Below are 19607 nucleotides of genomic sequence, written 5' to 3' on the forward strand. Positions count from 1 at the left end.
GTAGAACTGATGTTTACCTTGCCCTTGCATGAATTTTCACAGATCTGTGGTGTTTCACTCATTGGCTTTAATTTTACATCTGCTTGTCTTTGCACATCAGGAGGAGAAGGACCAGCAGTGGAAGCAAGCAATGGACTACCTGAGTGCTGTGACTGAACTCAACTATATGACACAGATAGTCATCATGCTGTACGAAGACAACAACAAGGTGGGCAGGATGAAATGAAACGCATACCTCCTCCTCCAAACTGCAGCTTCCTTTGCAGGATTGCAGGCTCCTTTACGCAGCCTCCTTTGTATATTTGTGTCTGTGTGCTGAGCAGGACCCCTCCTCAGAGGAGCGCTTCCATGTGGAGCTTCACTTCAGTCCAGGAGTAAAAGGATGTGAAGATGAAGAGACTATTCCTCTTGGATTCGGCTTCCGGCCGGCCTCCTCAGAGGTGTGTGACCATACCGCACTCATATTGCTGGTTGAAAATTGTCTAAAAATGTGAAAAATTTCAGTTTCAAACCAGACAAGAGGCCATTTAAGGTTTTAAAAAATAAAAATCTCCCTTGTAGTTGTGTGTCGACATCAGGTGTGTTTTGTTGATCAGAGATGTCAGTCACTTCTTTCTTCTCTGACCAATTAGAATGAAGACAAGAAGCCTAATCAGGGCAGTCTGGAGGACCTTTCTCAGGATGAGCCGGACCAGGCACTTCAAGTCTCTGATCCAATCAACATTCAGCGAAGGTCTCCCATGATTCGGAACCGCAAGACTGGCTCCATGGAGGTACCAGACTGCCAGAGTTCAGTGTTAAAATGACAAAATGCGGTCTGGGTGTGAACTAGCTCTTCTGACACTTTTGCCTGTCATTTTAAAAGTGCGATGATGCTCTTGAAGCAACCATTAAACATCAGGTCCCTGAATAATATGTTGAGGATATCAGTATTAATCCCTGGTCTCTTTGGCCCCACTCAGGTCCTCTCTGAAACCTCCCCCACTCATTCCGCCAAAGGCTGCACCTCCCATCGACTCTTCATATCCTGCTCACGCCAGTCTCCTGAGATCAAACCAGCCAGTGGCTTAGGTAGGGATCTAATTTTTGGAGCAAGTGTGGGAGAATGTGTGTTTTCGCTGTGTTCATATCTGCGTTCATGGCCTCACCGCTCATTCATTTCCAGCCGTCATCACTGCGCCTCCTCTTCATCACGAGCTGCAGCTGTGACTTTTTTACCCCCTTCACCCTCCCACTTTTCCATTTCACTTTCAGTCTGTCCCTCGTTTCTTTCACATAGCGTCCACCCCAGCTTAGTTTAGCTTAGCGGCAGCCGAACAGGATCAGAATCCAAACTATGCTGGCCAGAGGTCAGCGGGGAAGAGTCATGTTCACAGCCAACTGCAGGATCACTGCGTCATATGGTGATCAAAGACGTGTTCCTCTCCTCTCTAGGTGATAAGGTGACAACACGGTGAACATGCTAATACCTTCATAGTCAAACAAAACCCGACTCTCTAGTTACTAATGTTTGCCTTTTCTTTGTTTAATGTCACTATAACTGATATTGACTTGACTAACATAAACTAATATAATTAGTAAAGATTATTAATATTGTCATATAGTGACTTGGAGACTCAGAGACTCAATAACTCAAATCCCTGCTCCAAATAATGAGGTCAGCATATGTGCTGATAATCCAAAGTTCAGGTGTTTGTGAATAGCAGCCAATCAGAAGAAGCCTGGCTGAAAGGGAAGGAGAAGGGAGCAAAAAAACCAAAAACTAAACTAAACCAAAACTTTTTTGTTTAAAACAGTGGATGAACTGAGGAGCTGGACCGAAGACCAGTATAAGATAAATTATTATTTTTAACAGTGAATTATACAAAGCATCTCTAGTAGAGGCCAAGAATAAAAATACCGGTGACCACCAGTTCTACCCCTCAGCCTCCTGGTAGACACAGCTGTGGTATTAATTTCAAAATCCTACGGCGATGCCTGCCCAGCAGGATTAAGCCAAAACCCCATCCGCCGAACGCAGCTGTGGGGTAAAAAGGTTGGAACTGAGCATACAGTAACAGGTCACCTTTGAGTATACACCTATTCTCAACTATTCACGAGACCAGTTTGCTGCATTTGTTTTTTCGGATGAAGTTTGATTTTTTTTTTCTTTCTTCTTCTTCAAATCTTCACATGTGAATAATCAGATCTGACCAATGCATTTAGCTGCATTTGACAAATGTGTGCTCGAAGTTCAAAACTCAAGACAGTATTGAATTATACAAATTTTCCGTGCTGTTGCCTTGTTGTGAGAAATGGATGAATCCACAATCTCAATTTCTTCCTTTTCTCACCAAGTTGGCATCCCCAAAATTTGTAACTGAATTTCATGTTGTTGTTTTTTACAATGCGCTCGGTGTGTAAAGGCCTTAATTGTGCCACATTAGCATCAAAAGATGTCAGAACAGAAGAAGTGTTATTATATTGCCAGAAACTGAATTTGCTGTAAGCTCACACAGTTGAAACAAATGCAGATGATAATATTACAAGTATTTGACATGTTGCGCTGTTGTAACCACTCCAGATATCAGGTTGTCCTGCTAAAGAATACATCTGTGATTTAAAAGAAAAGCGTCTTCATTAACATTAGTTGTCCCTATATAAATAAGTTACATGTTCCTCCTTCAACTAGAGAAAACTGCCCTCACAAATTCTTAAAAATCTACTCTAAATATTATTAGTCTTATAACAAAACATTTTTGGTCCCATACATAAAGTAAGATATCAGTGCAGGTCCCTTTGACCTCTTTAAAGTGTTCCAAATCAGACCACTCTGGGTCCATGAATGTAGTTTAACCTCAGCCTAAATAAAGGGACTTTTGAAGGACATGCAACATCCAACAACCTGCTAACATGGTGACACTTACAAGCATGACATGCTTCCATCTAAATAAAGACGTGTGGAGAAAACCATAAAACCAACAATGTGAGCAGAGAGTGGAGTTGTGGTGTGGAAAAAAACAAGAGATCGAAAGCTTTCAAAGACTAGCGTACATCAACCTGCGTCACTTCTTACTGCTGGATATCACCAGGGAATGAGTGATGGTCCTTTAAAAATCCTTATTGTTTTAAATGTCACATCGCTACAGTAGGTTAACGTGCCCCTTTCTGTATAATGCACCGATCGTCGTGCTGCTCGGTGCTTAATTATCACGTTTGAAAGCAGCAGTTGGCTTTATGTCCACGTTACACTAATGTTTTAAACCCTCTCTGAGTGGAGCCATTCAGTTTGTTGTGTGCTGCGTTGCTGAGGTCACAGTTCTCCATCAGCACACTGACGCTCCGTTAACACAACGCTTAGTTGGTGTTTCAAATATTTCAATAAAATATTCATTTAAAGTCTTTGGACATTGAATTTGTCCTACGAATATGAGGATTAGTTTGTTTTATTCGTGTACAGCAAGTCTAAAACTCATTTCCACTCTCGGCCTGCTTGATATGCTATTGTGACGTATAGGAAACCCACATGTTCTGTGCATGTGCACACATCACTCACACAAGGGTCTTACACACTGAGTCACTGTTCTGAAAAACCTTAAAGCTTGCGTGTCATCTAGGTATTTTCCTTCTATTATAAACTTTATCAAATCTATATAATAAATATCTGTTTGCAGGGTGTTCATACAGGTAAACTAATTTTTCCCAAAGCACAAACACACTCTTGGGCCACACCATTTAGTGTGTAATTAAAAAATATATATAAAAAAAAAATCTCACCCTTCACATGTCCACTTCACCCATCCCTTCACCTCTTCCCCCCGCACTCCCACGGCTCCTCCACACAGGCTCGCTCTGCTCTGGCCTCTTCAGTGCCTCAGCCCTCGGGGTGTCCTGTAGCGCCCCCAACCTTCGGGACTACGTCCGCACACACCACCGTCACCACCACCCGAAGCCTCCTCTGTCCCCCGGCAGTTTGCCGTGCAAGAGTGGCATGTTTGGTACGTTCACCACGCTCTCTGTCCTCTCGCATGGAGCTGGTCTTTTCATCTGTATCCATTTGAAAAGCTTTTTTTTTTTCCTGGCTTTGAAAAGTCTTGTTTTTTTCCTTCCTACTTTGTGTTTTTTGCTCCTAAATTCATCTTATTGATTTTTGGGGACATTTTTTTTTCCCTTCAGATCAAAACAAATCAGCAGCTGTAATATATTGCATCGTTTCTCCTAATGATTTTTGCCCTGGAAGAATGGGCAGCAAGGGCACTGATTTGACAGCAGAGGGATTGGCTGTGTAGTAAATGCTGAGCATGCAGGCTGGAATACAATTAATACTTTTCCACATCAACCCGCTCTCCTCTCGGACTCAAGTGTTTTGTCTCTCTGTGCATGTTGTGTTAACATATCCTCTTTATTTCACAATCCTTCGTAAAGTGAAGTAGTGTGTCTGTAAGCCAAAAGCCTGGCTTTTTATTTTTTCATATTAATCACAATTTACGGTAATCCTTACATTAAGAAACTCAGCCTGTTATTTGGAACAGATATAAGACCCAGTAATCCACCTTAAAATAATCCCTTTTCCCTGAGTCTGGTAATGGCGGTAATGGTAAGTGAAAGAAAGCTGCTTCCACAGCCACCAGGGGTCCTTGCAACAGGTTTAATTACCACAAACATCTGGAGTGGATAGATTTCTCATGGTTGCAGCTGGTTAATCACACAAATTTGTTTAGTGTGTCCCGAATATGAATGTGACTCATCTACAGGTGATGTCATCATTTTCCTATTAGGTGTATTTATGCATATGGATCCGAACTGCAGGGATTTGTTTTCCCTCCACTGCAGCTTTTTAAACACAGCAAACTGAGCCGGTCAGTTCATCCACTTGGTGTCACTCTGACTGCAGAGCTACACACTGGCAGATGCTTTACTTTCTCAGCTCTGTTGCATCAGGCCTATGGGCTGCTGTCTGAGAGACAGGTCGGGGTCTGGACCTGACGTCAGTCCAGTTCGTTTAAAGAAAAAAAGAACAGGGCAACAAGAGATGGGTTTATTGCTGGGAAGGTGAAAGGAAGTGCACACTTCAGATCTGAAGATGGCCTGCAGTGTCAGTGGTAAGTGCATTTCAGAGAGGCGGTTCCCAACCTTTATTTTACAGCTTTCCGCAATACCAAAAATGACCTAATGGATTCTTACCTGACATAAAAGTGGGTTTTCTTCTTTCGTAAACCGTATATTACATGCATAAGCTCTACAGAGCTTTATTTCACCTGTCAGCTCAGTTTTTTTTTTCTGTTTTATTTTTCCCAGTCTGCAGCGTTACTGCGTTAGTAAAAACTACGTTACACCAACATATTGAATGTGATCAACAGCCAGTAGTAGTCAGGCTGGAGGAAAAAGGAGATGTGTTCCTGTCGGTGACATTTAGATCAGCACACTTCTTACGTCCGTTGTTTACTCCACCCACTCCACAGCAGCCTTAGCACTCAGTCTCCACTCTGTTCATTCAAAGATGACCCACCTTTTCACACAGATCTGTTGGCAGACAGACACTGATGAATCGACAGGCCAACTCTGCTAATCGGTTTTCTCCTTTTTTTTTTTTTCTTTTTCCTTTTCCCCCCTTTGTGTTCAAACACACAGACTCACAAGCAGACTCAGATCCCAGCTGCCCCAGTAATGCCAGTTACCTTTCTTATCTCCTCAGAGCTGTTGTCTATGCCGGCAGTAAAGAGATTTTCTGTGTCGTATGCCAGGCATCCGACTAATGGTATGTCTGCCTTTTTTTTTCGACACTCCTCCAGTTCTCCTCTTATCTTGCATGACGGTTTTGTGGGAAAACATTTTCTATGTTTTCTGTTTTGGGAGGTGTGACGTGTGGCTACATTACTTACATCATCTCAGATTTTTAGTTTTTTTTTGTTTCTCTTCCAGCGCACACCTTCGGTGTTTGGGTTTTGTTTTGGTTTTTACTTATGTTGTCAGCCCTTCACCTCTAACATCACCTGCTCTGCCTGCAAGTGTTTTCATCTCCAATCCTGCTGTTCACAGGATGGTTAGCTATGTGGAATATATCGTGTTCCTTAGATATATCTCCACGGGTAGATAATCAATGCACATAAAAAAACTTAAAAAATCCTCACTGGCATATGCACTGTTGATTCTAAAATAATTTATTTGATAAATGTCTGGGTTTTTGCTATAAATGCCAAATAAAACTTTAAATAGGTGTTTCTCTTGTTTTAGTTTAACCCCAGTTTAACCACACACATACTTACAGTGATGTCATAGTGTACTGACCACACACATACTAAATAAAATCTGGACCAACCCATTTTAGGAAGAGCATCTGTTAATCAGGGGGCCTGTGGTTCAATCCCTGGCTCCTCCGGTGTGTAGTAGTTGATGTACACGTTGCTGCTTTACTGTTTCCATATTTGGGCCTTTTACGGTATTTGGGGTTTTATATGAAAAGCTCAGAGACAGCTGATCACATGTTGGCAGTTTGAGTAGTGCTGGCTGTATGTCAGCAGAATTGATGTCAGCTGATCCACAGGCTGGTCTCACATGTTGGTTCAGAGTGGCTGAAGAGTTGGTGGAATTCACAAATCTCATATGTTGAAACGTGTTTATTTATTTATTTTTTTAAAGACAGCTGGAGCCACAGTCATGAGCCTTTCCCTCCAGTTTGCTCTCTTGCTTCTCTCCTGTAGTCACATTTTGATTTATAATAATAGGCGCTGATGATCCATTTAAAAAGTGACAGTTTTCCTTAGATCCACTAACATTGGTGTGATCTGCTTTGTTACAGGTATTTGCTTTCAATAAATATTATTCTTATATTTTATTTACAATTGTCCAAGTTCAGTTTTGAACAGCCACCTGCTCATCAAGCTGCTGTTTGTTATATATATTATTATTTAACTAAGGACATTCCTCACTTTATCAACGATGAATTATCTGTTGTTATGATGCAAAGCGGAGAAAAGGGCAATCACAGCTGTGGTTTGTTTTTTTTTGTTTTTTTCTGAATCATAACCATGTTGATGGGTAAAATATTGTAGATAAAGTAACGTGTGCTTTACACATATTCTCATTTGCTTGGTCACTCAAATGGCACTAGAGGTGAAATTGTTCTCATTTGGTCGTTTTGATGTGAAAGCCAGGTGGGATTAACCAGCCGAGGAGCGATGTCGGGCAAAAACGCTGAAGAATGGGTCAGTAATGAACTTGCATTCATCAGGTTCACACAGACACATGTTTGAGGGTCTGTGGTGTCCTGTTAACTGTTCCATTTGTAAATATGCAAATGTCTGGTCTTTTATTGCAGATTGAAAGCTCATGCTGCTTTCTGATGATGGGATTGAGTGGTGCATACAAACAAGTTAGGAATGAGTCACCATTAGCCGCCTGCCACACAGTGAACACCGAACCTTTGAACCAACCCCACCCCTGAGTGTTCTGAGCCCTGGGGCAGTTGCCCAATTTGCAGAGCTAGTGATAGAAATCTGTCCGAAAGTCACGCCTTCATGCTACAAATCTAAAATAAGACTTCTCTTGTCACATTGCAGTTCTGTTGCCACACATACAGTTTCTTGAAAAATAGCCCTGGGGGTCACTGATGTTTGAGCACTGATTGACTGAAAAAGCCTCTCATTCAGATTACGTGGAGCAGATCTCAGGTGTGTTTTTATTCATTCGTTTCCCCCCCTGACGTCTCTATTTCACCTCAGGCTATCTGCTTTGCATTTGATTTCTTTGAAATGGAAAGGTGGGACTGAGTCTGTTTTTTTTTTTTCTGTTTGAGCCGTGAGGTTTTTGTCCGTTGCAGCCTACAATCGATCGAATGCCCTCCGGCCGCACTGCTTTTCAGCTCCTCCCGTTTCTGCTCCCGCTCCGCTGCACTTTCCAGTTCTACTCTTCTCTCCCTGCTCTGCCTCTCATCCCCTCAGAGCCCTCGGACGTGCCTCACGTAACCCAGCTGCTGGAGTGGCTCCCTGCTGAGACAGCCCTGCTGGGGTTTGCCCCTCTGGCTGTGGATGGGGCCATGGCCCACCACCTGCGTCACTGCCCCTACCACTTCCGCCTCTTCAAGACTGAGCTGGTGTCTAGTCAGGAGCTCCCAGAGTCTCACTACGGTCAGCCGCTGCAGTCCCTGAAAATACTTGGTGCTGCCTCCTCTTCCTCACTTTAGTCCTAGCCAGTCGGTGCTGGGAAAAGGGGGATGCTGCCAGTGCCAGTTCAGCTTAGCATCTGTTGTGGCTCATTGCTTTTATTTTTCTTGCAGCCTGTGCGTTCATTTTCCCTCCTAGGTCTGCCTGTTAATGATATCTATAGCCCTGCCTCATGCTCCATTTATTGTCCGACTATAAACATTCTCATTTTGCACATCTGCCCAACGATGCAAACGCTGTATTCCTCTGCTTATTTAAAGACACAGTGAAACTATTAAAGCAACTTAGCTTTCACTCGAGCACTGCAGCTCTCAACGTTTTTTAGGTGTCACCTGACAGAGGTGAACGGGGGGGAAATCTAATGGACATCTAAAGGTCATTAAGTTTCCAGCTTCCCAGCTGAATATCCATGTAATGTCTACTCGTGACATTAGTGGAGGTAATTGCCCAGATAATTCCAGTCAAGCAAGGCTGAGGCATGTGTCCTGAATGCTTCACCCAGACGGAGTATTCTTAGGAGAATAATTAGGCCTGAAGTTTGAGAGGCGTGAGGAAGGACAACTTTCTGACCTGAATCTTGTAACACTGTCTTGGGTTCATCTGTAAAAACAACTATAATTTCCAACTCAACCAGAATGTTGTCCTTTCTTATGAATGGCACAGAAGGAAATGGACAAGCTGCATCCACACGGCTGGGAATACACGGATGGCGTCCCTCTGAATTCTCCACCCTGTTAGCTGCTCGGTTTTCACATCATTATAATCCCACATCACACAGCTTTGTACCAGGCATCTGGCAGATTAAGATGCGTTTATGTGACTCAGTTCAAGGGACATTTGAGTTCTCACATTTTATAAGATGGTTCTGATTTGATGTGAGCACTGAGAAATGCTCATGGACTAAGGAGCTGTAGAGACTGTTAGCGTTATTGTAGTTTCATTCTTTCTGCGTCCAAAAAGGGGAGAATACTATGACAAGGAGTGAGAAAAAGGTTCAATCCATATGAAATGTGATGCGTATATATTTTATTTATTTATTTTGAAAGGACCAATAAGTAACCGAACAATTAGGACCTGATAAGACACTTTGAGTGTATTCTTTAATTTCACTGTGTCTTTAAGTCTTTGCATATGATTGGACATTTATAGCTCACTTGTGGAATTGGTAGAACATAGCAATTCATTTTTAACCATAATCTCAAATTATAACAAAATACATCTGCAAAAAGGACGACTAATGGATCTACATGCATGCGGTTCAGTCTGGTGAACCAGACTCTTTTATGCGATGGTTAGAGGCCTGCCTAATTGCATTGTGTGCATGTTCCATCCTGAGCAGTGGGTGCAGGAAAAGGAAGCCTTTACAGCTGGGCTTTTGTTCAGGAATGAGGTCTGTGTGGAAATACGTGTCGGATATTGATGGCGCTAATTTGGCCTTTGCACTGGGAAGTAACAACTGAATCTCCACAGTGTCTTCCTCAAAATAACAAAATATCTCTTGGCTGGGTTGGAGATATTTCAGTGTCTGTCTGAAAGATCTGGGTCATCATCTATTGGCTGATTTTAATTGGCTAATTAAGTGGCGGCCTGTCCGTTAACTGTCGATCGCGTAAAGTGTTTGTGGAGCAGGTCCTGGCACATTGTCAGTTTAACACAGCTTGCCTGCACTCAGCAGAGATGACCGTCTGTTATGACTTGTGCCGTCTTTATCTGCATTCGTTCCCTGCCTCATATGTTTGTCTGCATTTGTGGAGAGTGAATAGTGCAGTGAAGGATCAGTGGGCTTTTTTTCTCTCCTCTCACTGCATCTACTGTGTGAGCTGAATTGTAAAGTCCATGTGAACGCACTGCAGCAGCGATGAGGAGGGAAAGGTGATAAAAGCCAACTAATGTGTTTTTATATAACGCCTGCTCTATTACACAGTACACTAAAGACAGAAGGAGAAATACTGTAGCATGGAACTTGTCTGAACTGGCAAAACATTTCCTCCTGAGGCTTTGTAATATCACTTTAAACAGTAGAATAATTTTTCTGCTGTCATCACATCTTTGGCAGGAAGCTGTTTTCACATTCCACATTAGTCTTTGTTTTGTCAAATGAATAAAGCTGCTCAAGGCTGTATCGGGTAAGGAAAAGATTTTTTTGATTAGTCCATGGAAGGCCTGAAGGTCTTTGTCGTATCCTGCCATTCCTGTTCTTCTTCTAAGCTTTAGATTAAAAAGCAGAAGCAACAGGTTGTTTAATGTTCTTAACTCTTGAAAGTGCACACAATCCCATGAGAAACATTAACAACAAGCAAGTCAACTAATTATAAATTGATATCTTGGCCCCTTGAGGCCTTGAAAGGTTCCTCTCCATTAAGCATTTCGTTCCGCTTGAATTGAATAAGTTGTTTTAGGTAATAGCCGTGCACACATTCGTGGTTGTTGCACATTATTCATGGTGAAGGCAAGGATGACCAGCATGCTGTCTGGGTAGATGGATAAAGGTGGCACTTCAACCTCCATCTATTCCTTACTGTCATCATAGAGCTTCATGTTCTCTGTTGGGCTACTGTGAATGCTGATGGACTGTTTCCTGCATGTGTGAAAGTCACCTTCTTGCCATTGCACTTTAGTGTTTAAAAGTTGTATTTCACAGGATGTAGATGTTTTGTTTTGTTTTGTTTTTTTTGTCCCGACCAACAAAAGAAAGCAAAATATAGAAATGTAATTGTGAATACAGATATAAATTTTATAGAACATAAAGGTATATGTAATGCAATTTTACATATGACGAATCTTCTAATAAAATGAGAAAAAAATAATTAATTGATTTTTTTAAAGAATACAGTTTTTCCTGTTCATTTCCTCTTCATTGTCGTAACACGAAAATTTCCGCACCATTAACAAACCTCGAAGAAAATTAATCTTTTATGTGTGGTTCACAGTTCATTACAACTTGCGCTGCAGCTCATCATCAAATCTATGTTGGTGATCCAACCCAACCGGCTCAGGAAACAGGAGGGGAAATAGACTGAACATTTGTACCGGTCCTATTTAACAAATTAATTAATTAATAAATTTATACAATACAGGCATAACATTATAACCACCTGCTTCATATTTTATTTTCCCTCCCTTTTGCTGCCAAAACAGCACCGACCCGTCGAGGCATGGACTCGTATTGTAGCACCAGGATTGCTTTTAGATCTGGGGAATTTGGAGGCCAAGTCAACACCTCAAACTTATTGTTGTGCTCCTCAAACTATTTCTGAAGCATTTTTGCTTTGTGGCAGGGCGTATTATCCTGCTGAAAGAGGCCAGCGGGTAATACTGTTCAATGAAAGGGTGTACATGGTCTGCAATATTGCTTGGGTAGGTGGTACGTGTCAAAGTAACATCCACATCAAGGTCAAGGTTTCCCACCAGAATATTATCCGAAGCATCACACTGCCTCAGCTGGCTTGCCAGGTGTTCCCCAGGTAAATGCCTCACATGCACCTGACCATCCACGTGACGTAAAAGAAAACACAATTCATCAGATCAGACCTTCCATTCCTCCATGGTCCAGTTCTGATGCCCTTCGTTGGTGCTTTCAGCAGTCAACGAGGTCAGCATGGACACACTGACTGCTCTGCTGCTATGCAGCCACATACACAACAAACTGTGATGCTCTGTGTACACCTTTACATCAGAACCAGCATGAACTTTTTTCAGCCGTCTGAGCTGCACTTACTCGTCTGTTGGATCAGACCACACAGGCCAGGCTTTACTCCTCACATGCGTGAGTGAGTCTTAGCTGCCCATGACACTGTCGCTTATTCACCACTGTACCGAGCACTGCAGATCAGGACCGCCCCACAATAGCTGCAGTTTTGCAGATGCTCTGACAAGCACCAAACTCACTCCAATCCTTACACTTGTCATTTTTTCCTGCTTGCAACATCAACTTTGAGGGCAAAAGGTTCACTTCGCTCTCTAATGTATCCCCCCCCCCCAACAGGTGCCATGATGAAATCAGTGTTTTGCACTGCACCTGGCAATGCTCATAATGTTATGCCACATCTCCCCAGAATTTTATTTTCTTCTTTGTGGTTTCAGAACCTCGTCTGTAGCTAATATAAATTTTTGCTTTATATCACACACTTCACCTGAAGGAAATACCATTTACAGCATCAGCTTAGAAATGAAGTTGACCTCGAGTACTGACATCGTAAACACAAGAATCTCTGTAGTCCTCACCTACTTATTACATATACAAACACAGAACTGTATTTTTTCTTATCTTTAAATCAACAAGCATATCATATCCTGTTAACACACAAGTGAGCTCTACTATAATCACTTCATGTATCAGCAGCAACATGTAACGAGTGTGTTTTCTTGTCATTTTAAGCAGAGTGCTCTGTAACCATGTTAGAAACAAGACAAAAATATTATTTTTGTTCTTGTGGTCTCACTAACTCAGGAATTGGTTATTTGTGTTTGCATTATATCTGGCTTGCTTGTGTTGTGTAGCTACAGCCAGTCAGCTGCTGTGAGAGGTCACACGCTGCCGACTGTAGCTCTTGTGTGCAAACGTTTGTGTGGCTGGTAACAAATATAAATCACTGCTAGATTTTTTTTTTTTTTTTCTTAATATGGCACTCAAATCACGTGGAACCGTAATGCACAGAGAGCAGTACTTTCCTCTCCGCTCTTCCTGCTAGTACACGATCGGCTGTATTGTACCCTTTGTCCTGCAGGCTTTGAAGGATGCTCCATGGTGCCTTCCATCTACCCGCTGGAGACGCTGCACAACTCACTTTCCCTGAAGCAGGTGGACGAGTTTCTCAACTCGGTGTGTGAGAGCAACAGTGAGGTCCAGGCCAAAACCATGAAAGGTGCGAAAGCTTCAGTGTAATTTTTGTTTTATAGAATCTGATCGTCAGATCTTGAGCATGAATATAAATGGCCACAGTTCACTGGTTTTTAATCTGTTAATTCATATAAAGACATTTAAATAAAGCCTGAGAGTCGGCAGTTAAATTTCAAAGCCATTTCCACGTCTAGCAACAAAACAACACTTTCTGAATCCAAAAGCAGAAGAGAGCAGTATTTCTCAGTAGCATAATGAGCTTCAATTACATTTGTAAACTGATCCTAATGTGTTTTCTTTTCTCTCTCTGCTCCAGCGCTCTCTGGCTTGTTTGCCTCTCAGAGCCAGATTTCTCTCTATAGCCCGCAGCAGCCTCTTTCCTCCTCTGGATCTGAAGCATCTCTTCGACCGCCTGGCCAGCCTTTGTGGCGTAAGTGCAATGATTTTCATGGCATTATCAGTGTGTTGACCTGCTTTCACTGCACAAAGTGTTTTTCAAGAGAATGAAACCTCTTTAAACGTATCGGCTTCATGTTTAAATATTTACCCTCCTTACTATCGTGTAAAAGTCTAAATGACAACACAGACCGCAACAACTCAGTGGCGTCACTACAGTTTCACACAGATTTAAATGCTTCAATACTGTGGTTACTGCTACAGCTCAACTGATATAATGATTCTTTTTTCTTCTTTCAGACACACGAAACAAACAGGTTTCCCCTAAAGTGCGTCATGTGTAGTTTTTTTCTGTACATGTTTACACCCTGTCCAGCTCTGCTTGGTTTCACTGTTTGTTGTCTGGTGCTGAAGGGTGTTTGTCCCGTCTCTTCTTCTTCTAAATTGTTTTTTATTGGCTGTTAGAAATGCTGATAAATCAGCAAATGGCTAATGGCAGCTCAGCTAAATTGGTTCTAGTTACCACAGTGAAGATGGAATCTCAGGTTGGAGAGGTGAAACTCAGCACTTTATCACATTCACAAATATCATAGACTGTGCAGGGGGGGGTGGATGTAGCCATCGAGATGTCAGCCATGCTTTTGTGAAGCGTTCATATGTGGATGAGACGGGGGAGTTTCAAGACAAATCAGCCAAAAGCAGCCAGCTTGGTTAGCAGGGTACTGCATGGATATATCGCACAGACACAGATGAACTGCTAATTAGTGTGTAGGGGAAAAAATGCACAGTTTCACTCAGTTACACTGACAGACTGTCCCAGTCTGCTCCAGTTTTAACTACAAAACAATCCACATATTTGTCATATAATATCACTGAAATGCTTCGAAATGCAGATTTTCACCCACCATACAGCCGCTCTGAAAATTATTATAGAGACCAAAACACAGGAGTCTAAGCACACTGATTTACAGACTCAAGTAGCCGAAGGAGGAACTGCAATTTTTGGCAATTTGTTGTCTTTTTTTTTTTTCTTTTTTAATCCCTCGATATCTTATTAAAACTTTAAAAAACAAAAAACGGGGGGAAAAAACAACCAATTTATGACCTAGTAAACAATAGCACACTTATGAATTTAAAAAACAGCAACAAAATATCCAAATAAAGAAACTAGAACAAAAAAATGTGTGGTTGTTGTTTATAAGTATATAAATAACAGCAGACTGTGCAGCAGATTACACCGCGGCATCAACCGTCACTTAAAACTGAAGTAAAAAGTACTCTGAAAATCACAGCCCCTTCATCTTTAACCAGCTCATTGTTCTCCTTTCTCCCTCAGATGGTGAGCTGAATTCATGCACATGTTATACGTGTGCACTCGGTTTGGGTGGCTGCTCCAGATTCTGGTGCCTGTAACTGCACAGAACTCATTTAGCCTCATTTACCACACAGTGTGCAGACAGACGGGGAGGCACTTCTTCTGCTGCTCGTGTAACTCTGTTCTCTTATCAGCTGTAGTTACAGGGCAGCTGTTTACAAGTGCAGCCCTGTGACCTGTTCAGGAACATTTTTTAACCGCAGCTTCTATCTTTAGTGTAAAACACTTTAAACCCTTATTCTTGATTTTGCTGATTTGTGATTGACGGCAAATCTTCATTACATTCTAGTCAGATTATTGATATAAACATTCATGTGGCTCAATTTATGAAACCCAGCACATAAAGTAACAGTTTACATAAAGTTCCCCATGGCAACGAGATGAAGAGACGAGCAGATGATGCTTTCCTGTTATTGTGCCAGCTCCCTCTCTCATTTGTGTTCACTTTGTGTCCTTCCCCGTGACGCATGTACAACAGCAAATAACATGGCTCCTGACTCGCAGAGTGAAGCCAGGGCTCCGGGGTGGAAAGTAATGGGATTATTAGTTGCGTCATGGATGGACTTTTTAAAACATCGACAGTTTGTACCAGTGGGGGAAAACAAGTGTTTACAGAGAGCTTGTGTGTGTGTTTTCTGTTCAGATGGCAGCATCCCCTCCAGTGCTGTATCCAGTGCGGGCCCCTCATCCCCGATTACAGAGTCTTCTGGTCTGAACTTCAGCTTCAGTGAGTAGGTCGTCTGTTTGGAGAACCACAAGGACCTCTGGGAATCGGAGGCCACGGTGTAACGACTTCACTTCCTGCGCTGTTATTCAGCCTTCTGCTCATATTCACGATGTCAGACGCGATATGATCAAACAAACTGTGCACAGCGATTCTCCTGCTGCACCCCCGCTGCACCACCACTGACTGCACTATCCTCACCACGCCTGCTCTTCTCCATAAAGAGGAAATAAAGAAAAATACGTGGGACCTCTCATCGCCTCGATCCACCTCCTCAGATCACTCACACTTTCCTGAACCGTCCATTGTGCCAACATTCAGACCATTTGTGCCTTTAGTTTAATTTGGATCAGAGCAGTGCTTGCTATTTGCTCTGGAGATGGTTTTTCCCCCTCACACATCAGCAGTCTGTTTTTCTCACCTGAACTGCCGACATTTCAGGTTCAAATGCGTCACGGACTTTAAGTCTGTGGTGGATTTCATCCAAAGATCAGCACGCCTGCTTTCTAACCAAGAATTACATTATCAATACTGCTCTCATATCTAGCTGTTAGCTCAGCTTGGCAAATAGACTGGGAATGGGGAAACAGCCTGTTTTAAAGATGGCAGAACAGTAGTAGTCTTTTCTTTTTATAAATTCTATGTTTTATCTTTTTTCTTTTTTTAATAATAGGTAAATTGAACATTAAGTGTTAGTTTTTCAAGCAGTTTTACCTTAGACAAGGCCACTGTTAGCTGTTTCCATTCCTTAAAAAGGCTGAACTACCTGCTGGATTTGAGAGTTAATCATGTTATTTAAGGCTTCAGTCATACAGACTTGGAGACCAGTTAGTGAGCACTGACGTAAAACGTCCTCATGATTCCTTTTTATCAGATTTGCCACAGTCACGTGTAGTTTGCATGGAAGATGCCAGTCTGTCTGTAAACACCTCCGTCAATAACTCAAAACCAAACAGGATGCTCAAACTGATACCAGAGGTTCATCTACTAAAAATGTCGGACAAGTTTGAATCTAAGAGGTGTGAAAATCGAGTCTGGTTTCCTTCGCACTTTTCACAGTTTCACTGCTGCTTGGTGACTGTTTGTTGACAGGTGTGCAGACAACAGATGGGATCTGCAACAGCCACCAACCAATCGCCAACTGGATTTTGGATACATATTTTTCCCTAGTTGTCGCCGACCCGTCTCTAAGCCTGTTATGACTGAAGTCTATCCTGTTGCAAGAAAAGAAGGAAGGGTAATTTAACCAAAAATGTCAAAATGTTCCTATATCTGTTTCACACATCAAACGTCTGGATTACAAAATCAGGTCTCCCGCAGACTGAAAACCATCATGTAAAGCTTGTAACACTGTAACCAAAGCAACCACAGCCCAAATACTCTCTAATGTAACATACAAAGCATCTGCAGAGATGCAAGTTTGCAGTGTGCCTGATAAATTATTGCTCACATGATTTGTTTTACTTCATGCATTAAACAAAAAAAGAGTAGTATATTTTATAATTTTTCACTCATGCCAGCCTGATCAAGCTGTTTAGCTCTGTGTTCTTCAGCTGTTAAGTAGGAACAAAGACGCATCTGTAAATGTGCCTTCAGATAATAATGTGATATTAAATCCAAATGTTAGGAACCTGCTGTATTCTTTTACTGAGATGTTTTAGAGTTACAGGGATAAGCCACTTGATTAAGTCAGTAGTATAGTTGTGTCTGCAGTCTGTCACCATATATTGAGATGTGTTTTTAATGTCAAATGACTGTTTCTCATCTCATTAATCATGCTCAGGTAAAGCAGTATAATCCAAAGGTTGCAACTGGTTCATCAGTTTGTGACTGAACTGTTGGACGGTCAGTTCACTTTCAATTCAGAAAATAATTACAGTTAATTGAAATTCCAAAATATATGTTATTACTTTGACAAAAGCCTGTAAACAAAATGAAAAGCTGAATCTGATTGTGGGCATTGTGGTCAGTCGGCATTGTCAGCTTTAACAAAGTATAAACAGCAGGGGGGGAGTCCCTCTTTTCATTACAAAGCGGTTCAATTGAAAAAAAACCCTGACCTTCGAAACTTGAAACTTCTGCTGTTGAATGAATTTCTGAATTTTAGCCATCTTGTAAAAGAGTTCTAGATTTTTGATTTTTGAAGGCTAATAACCTGTTTTTATCGTAATTGTGAGTTGATGTTGGTGTAGTTGTGTATTTATGTGGTTATTTAATGTCAGCCAAAGAGAGGTGCGTGTGTGTGCGCGCTCTGTTTAACGAGGTTTAAAGGTGTAAGATGTCTGTGATGCCCTGTCTTCTGTGGTTCAGGTCAGGCTGTGACATCGGGGAAAGGAGAGGGGCAATAATAAAAAGAGAAAATAAAGACTGAAAGTGTTGTTTAGTGTGTTATCAAGCACAACAAATCATGTTGTCACACCTGCTGCAATAGATGGTGTGAGAGTGATGTTTTATTGAGCACAGTCCAGACACAAGTCTGTTAGTGCTGCATAAACAAACTGGCCAACCTCCTGTGCTCATCTGTCTCTGCTCTTCTTCAGTCTTTTTCTCTCCCTCCTATGTCTCATTTTGTCCTTTTATCCATTTCAAGACTCATATTTTTTTCCCAGTCTATTGTCCAGTTTTGTCTTCTCTTGCAATATCAGAGCTTCAACCGCTTGTGTTGACCATGGCTGCATGCTAAGTGGATTGAGTCGATGCCATGTGATCAGGTGATTAGCTATTTGCATTAACAGTTAAGCATTTGAACAAATGAAGTGGCCAGTGACTGCATGTCAGCTACTGATTGTGAAATTCATCATGTTTGAGAACACAAACATGGGTGAAGAATTATTTCCCTGTAAAACTGTACAAGCAGGCAGCTTTTTGAAACCAGAGAGGTCGCCCCCTGCTGGACATGAGAAAGAATACACTTCTACGTCACCTTTACCATGCTGGCCCAGAATCTACAAATGTTTTGAGTTTCTGTGGCCCCAAGATATGGTTTGCTGGTGTGCTGACCACATTAGGCTTGCTCCTTTTTTTTCTAGTTTTAATGACATCTTGAAGTTCTCTGTAAAACGGACAACTTGAGCTCAAACAGGACACATTTTGGAGTTTCCAAAGCATTTTTTTTTTCCAAATTGATATATGTATATTATTTGTAATATTAGCCCTCTGGACCTCTCCTGATACGGTCAGTAAACACCACATTTTAAATGTTATTAGCTACTATAGTGCCTTATTAAATAGGGGTCGCATATTAATCATATGAATCATATTAATCATTTTACCGATCTTTACCCACTTGTTTCCTCCTGTCTCCTGCTTGCTTCCTCTCCTTGTTTCCTCTCATCACTTCTTTCTTCCCTTTTCTTCTGCCTTTCCTCTCCTGGTTTTCTCCTCTACTTCTTGTCTCCCCTTTCTATCCTCACGTTTTCTCTCACCGACCACCTGTTTCATTTTTTATGCTTTATTATCTTATTTTCTTCCTGCCATTAGTGCTCACAAAAAAACAAGAGAGTGGACTTCTTTTCCCTCTCTACCTTATTTTTCCTTTTCTTTTTCTTCTCTTGCCTTCTAACCTCATCCTATTTACCTCTCTCCTTGTCTCCCTCTCCACTCTTCTCTGAATGGCTTTTAAGAAAAGTGATGACTCATGTCTCCTCGTATTGCTGCCATGCGTTGCTATGGTGACACCCCCAGATGTAATTGGCTACTCCTGAGCGATGCTGGGTGAATGGAAGGAAGGGAGGGAGGGATGGGGGTACGGACACAGACTGCCAACTCACCGGAAGCCAAAAGCTGATGTCATTTATTCTGTCTGGATGACAAGTCTTTCCCTCCTGGGTTTTATGTCCTACATTCTCTCACACACACACTCGGCTCTCATGCATGTACACACACACACACACACACACACACACACACACACACACACACACACACACACACACACACACACAACATGGTTCATCTCCAGACAGCTTTTTCCAGCTTCAAAACAAATAACAGTTCCCAGCTTCTATGAGACAGCTTCTATGGCTGTAGGGTAGTTTTTGTGACCTTTATCAAATTGCAGTCACTCCAGCAGGAATCAGAAAAAGATGCATTAATTACTTTCATTTGTGTTTACTTCTTAAATATTCTAAA

The 19607-nt window shown here is 41.8% G+C and overlaps 1 protein-coding gene across 6 annotated transcripts in view; it reads left to right on the top strand.

Annotated features, from left to right (window-relative positions):
* ppip5k1b (diphosphoinositol pentakisphosphate kinase 1b) overlaps positions 1 to 17849 on the top strand; it is a 46543-nt gene extending 28694 nt beyond the window's left edge. For 2 of the 6 annotated variants that reach the window (XM_042224635.1, XM_005931654.3), the window contains 9 exons: positions 101 to 208; positions 324 to 440; positions 633 to 773; positions 963 to 1071; positions 3825 to 3977; positions 5675 to 5737; positions 12869 to 13006; positions 13298 to 13411; positions 15396 to 17849. In XM_042224635.1, coding sequence (XP_042080569.1) covers positions 101 to 208; positions 324 to 440; positions 633 to 773; positions 963 to 1071; positions 3825 to 3977; positions 5675 to 5737; positions 12869 to 13006; positions 13298 to 13411; positions 15396 to 15487 — 1035 coding nt within the window. In that variant the 3' untranslated portion in view covers positions 15488 to 17849. The remainder of the gene's footprint in view (positions 1 to 100; positions 209 to 323; positions 441 to 632; positions 774 to 962; positions 1072 to 3824; positions 3978 to 5674; positions 5738 to 12868; positions 13007 to 13297; positions 13412 to 15395) is intronic. The other 4 variants (XM_042224638.1, XM_005931658.3, XM_042224636.1 and 1 more) reach the window with 3 other exon arrangements.
* Positions 17850 to 19607: the final 1758 nt, after the last annotated feature.

Source organism: Haplochromis burtoni, unplaced genomic scaffold, assembly GCF_018398535.1.
Source record: "Haplochromis burtoni strain Fernald_Lab_line unplaced genomic scaffold, NCSU_Asbu1 Contig_145, whole genome shotgun sequence".
In the NCBI taxonomy this organism is placed as follows: domain Eukaryota; kingdom Metazoa; phylum Chordata; class Actinopteri; order Cichliformes; family Cichlidae; genus Haplochromis; species Haplochromis burtoni.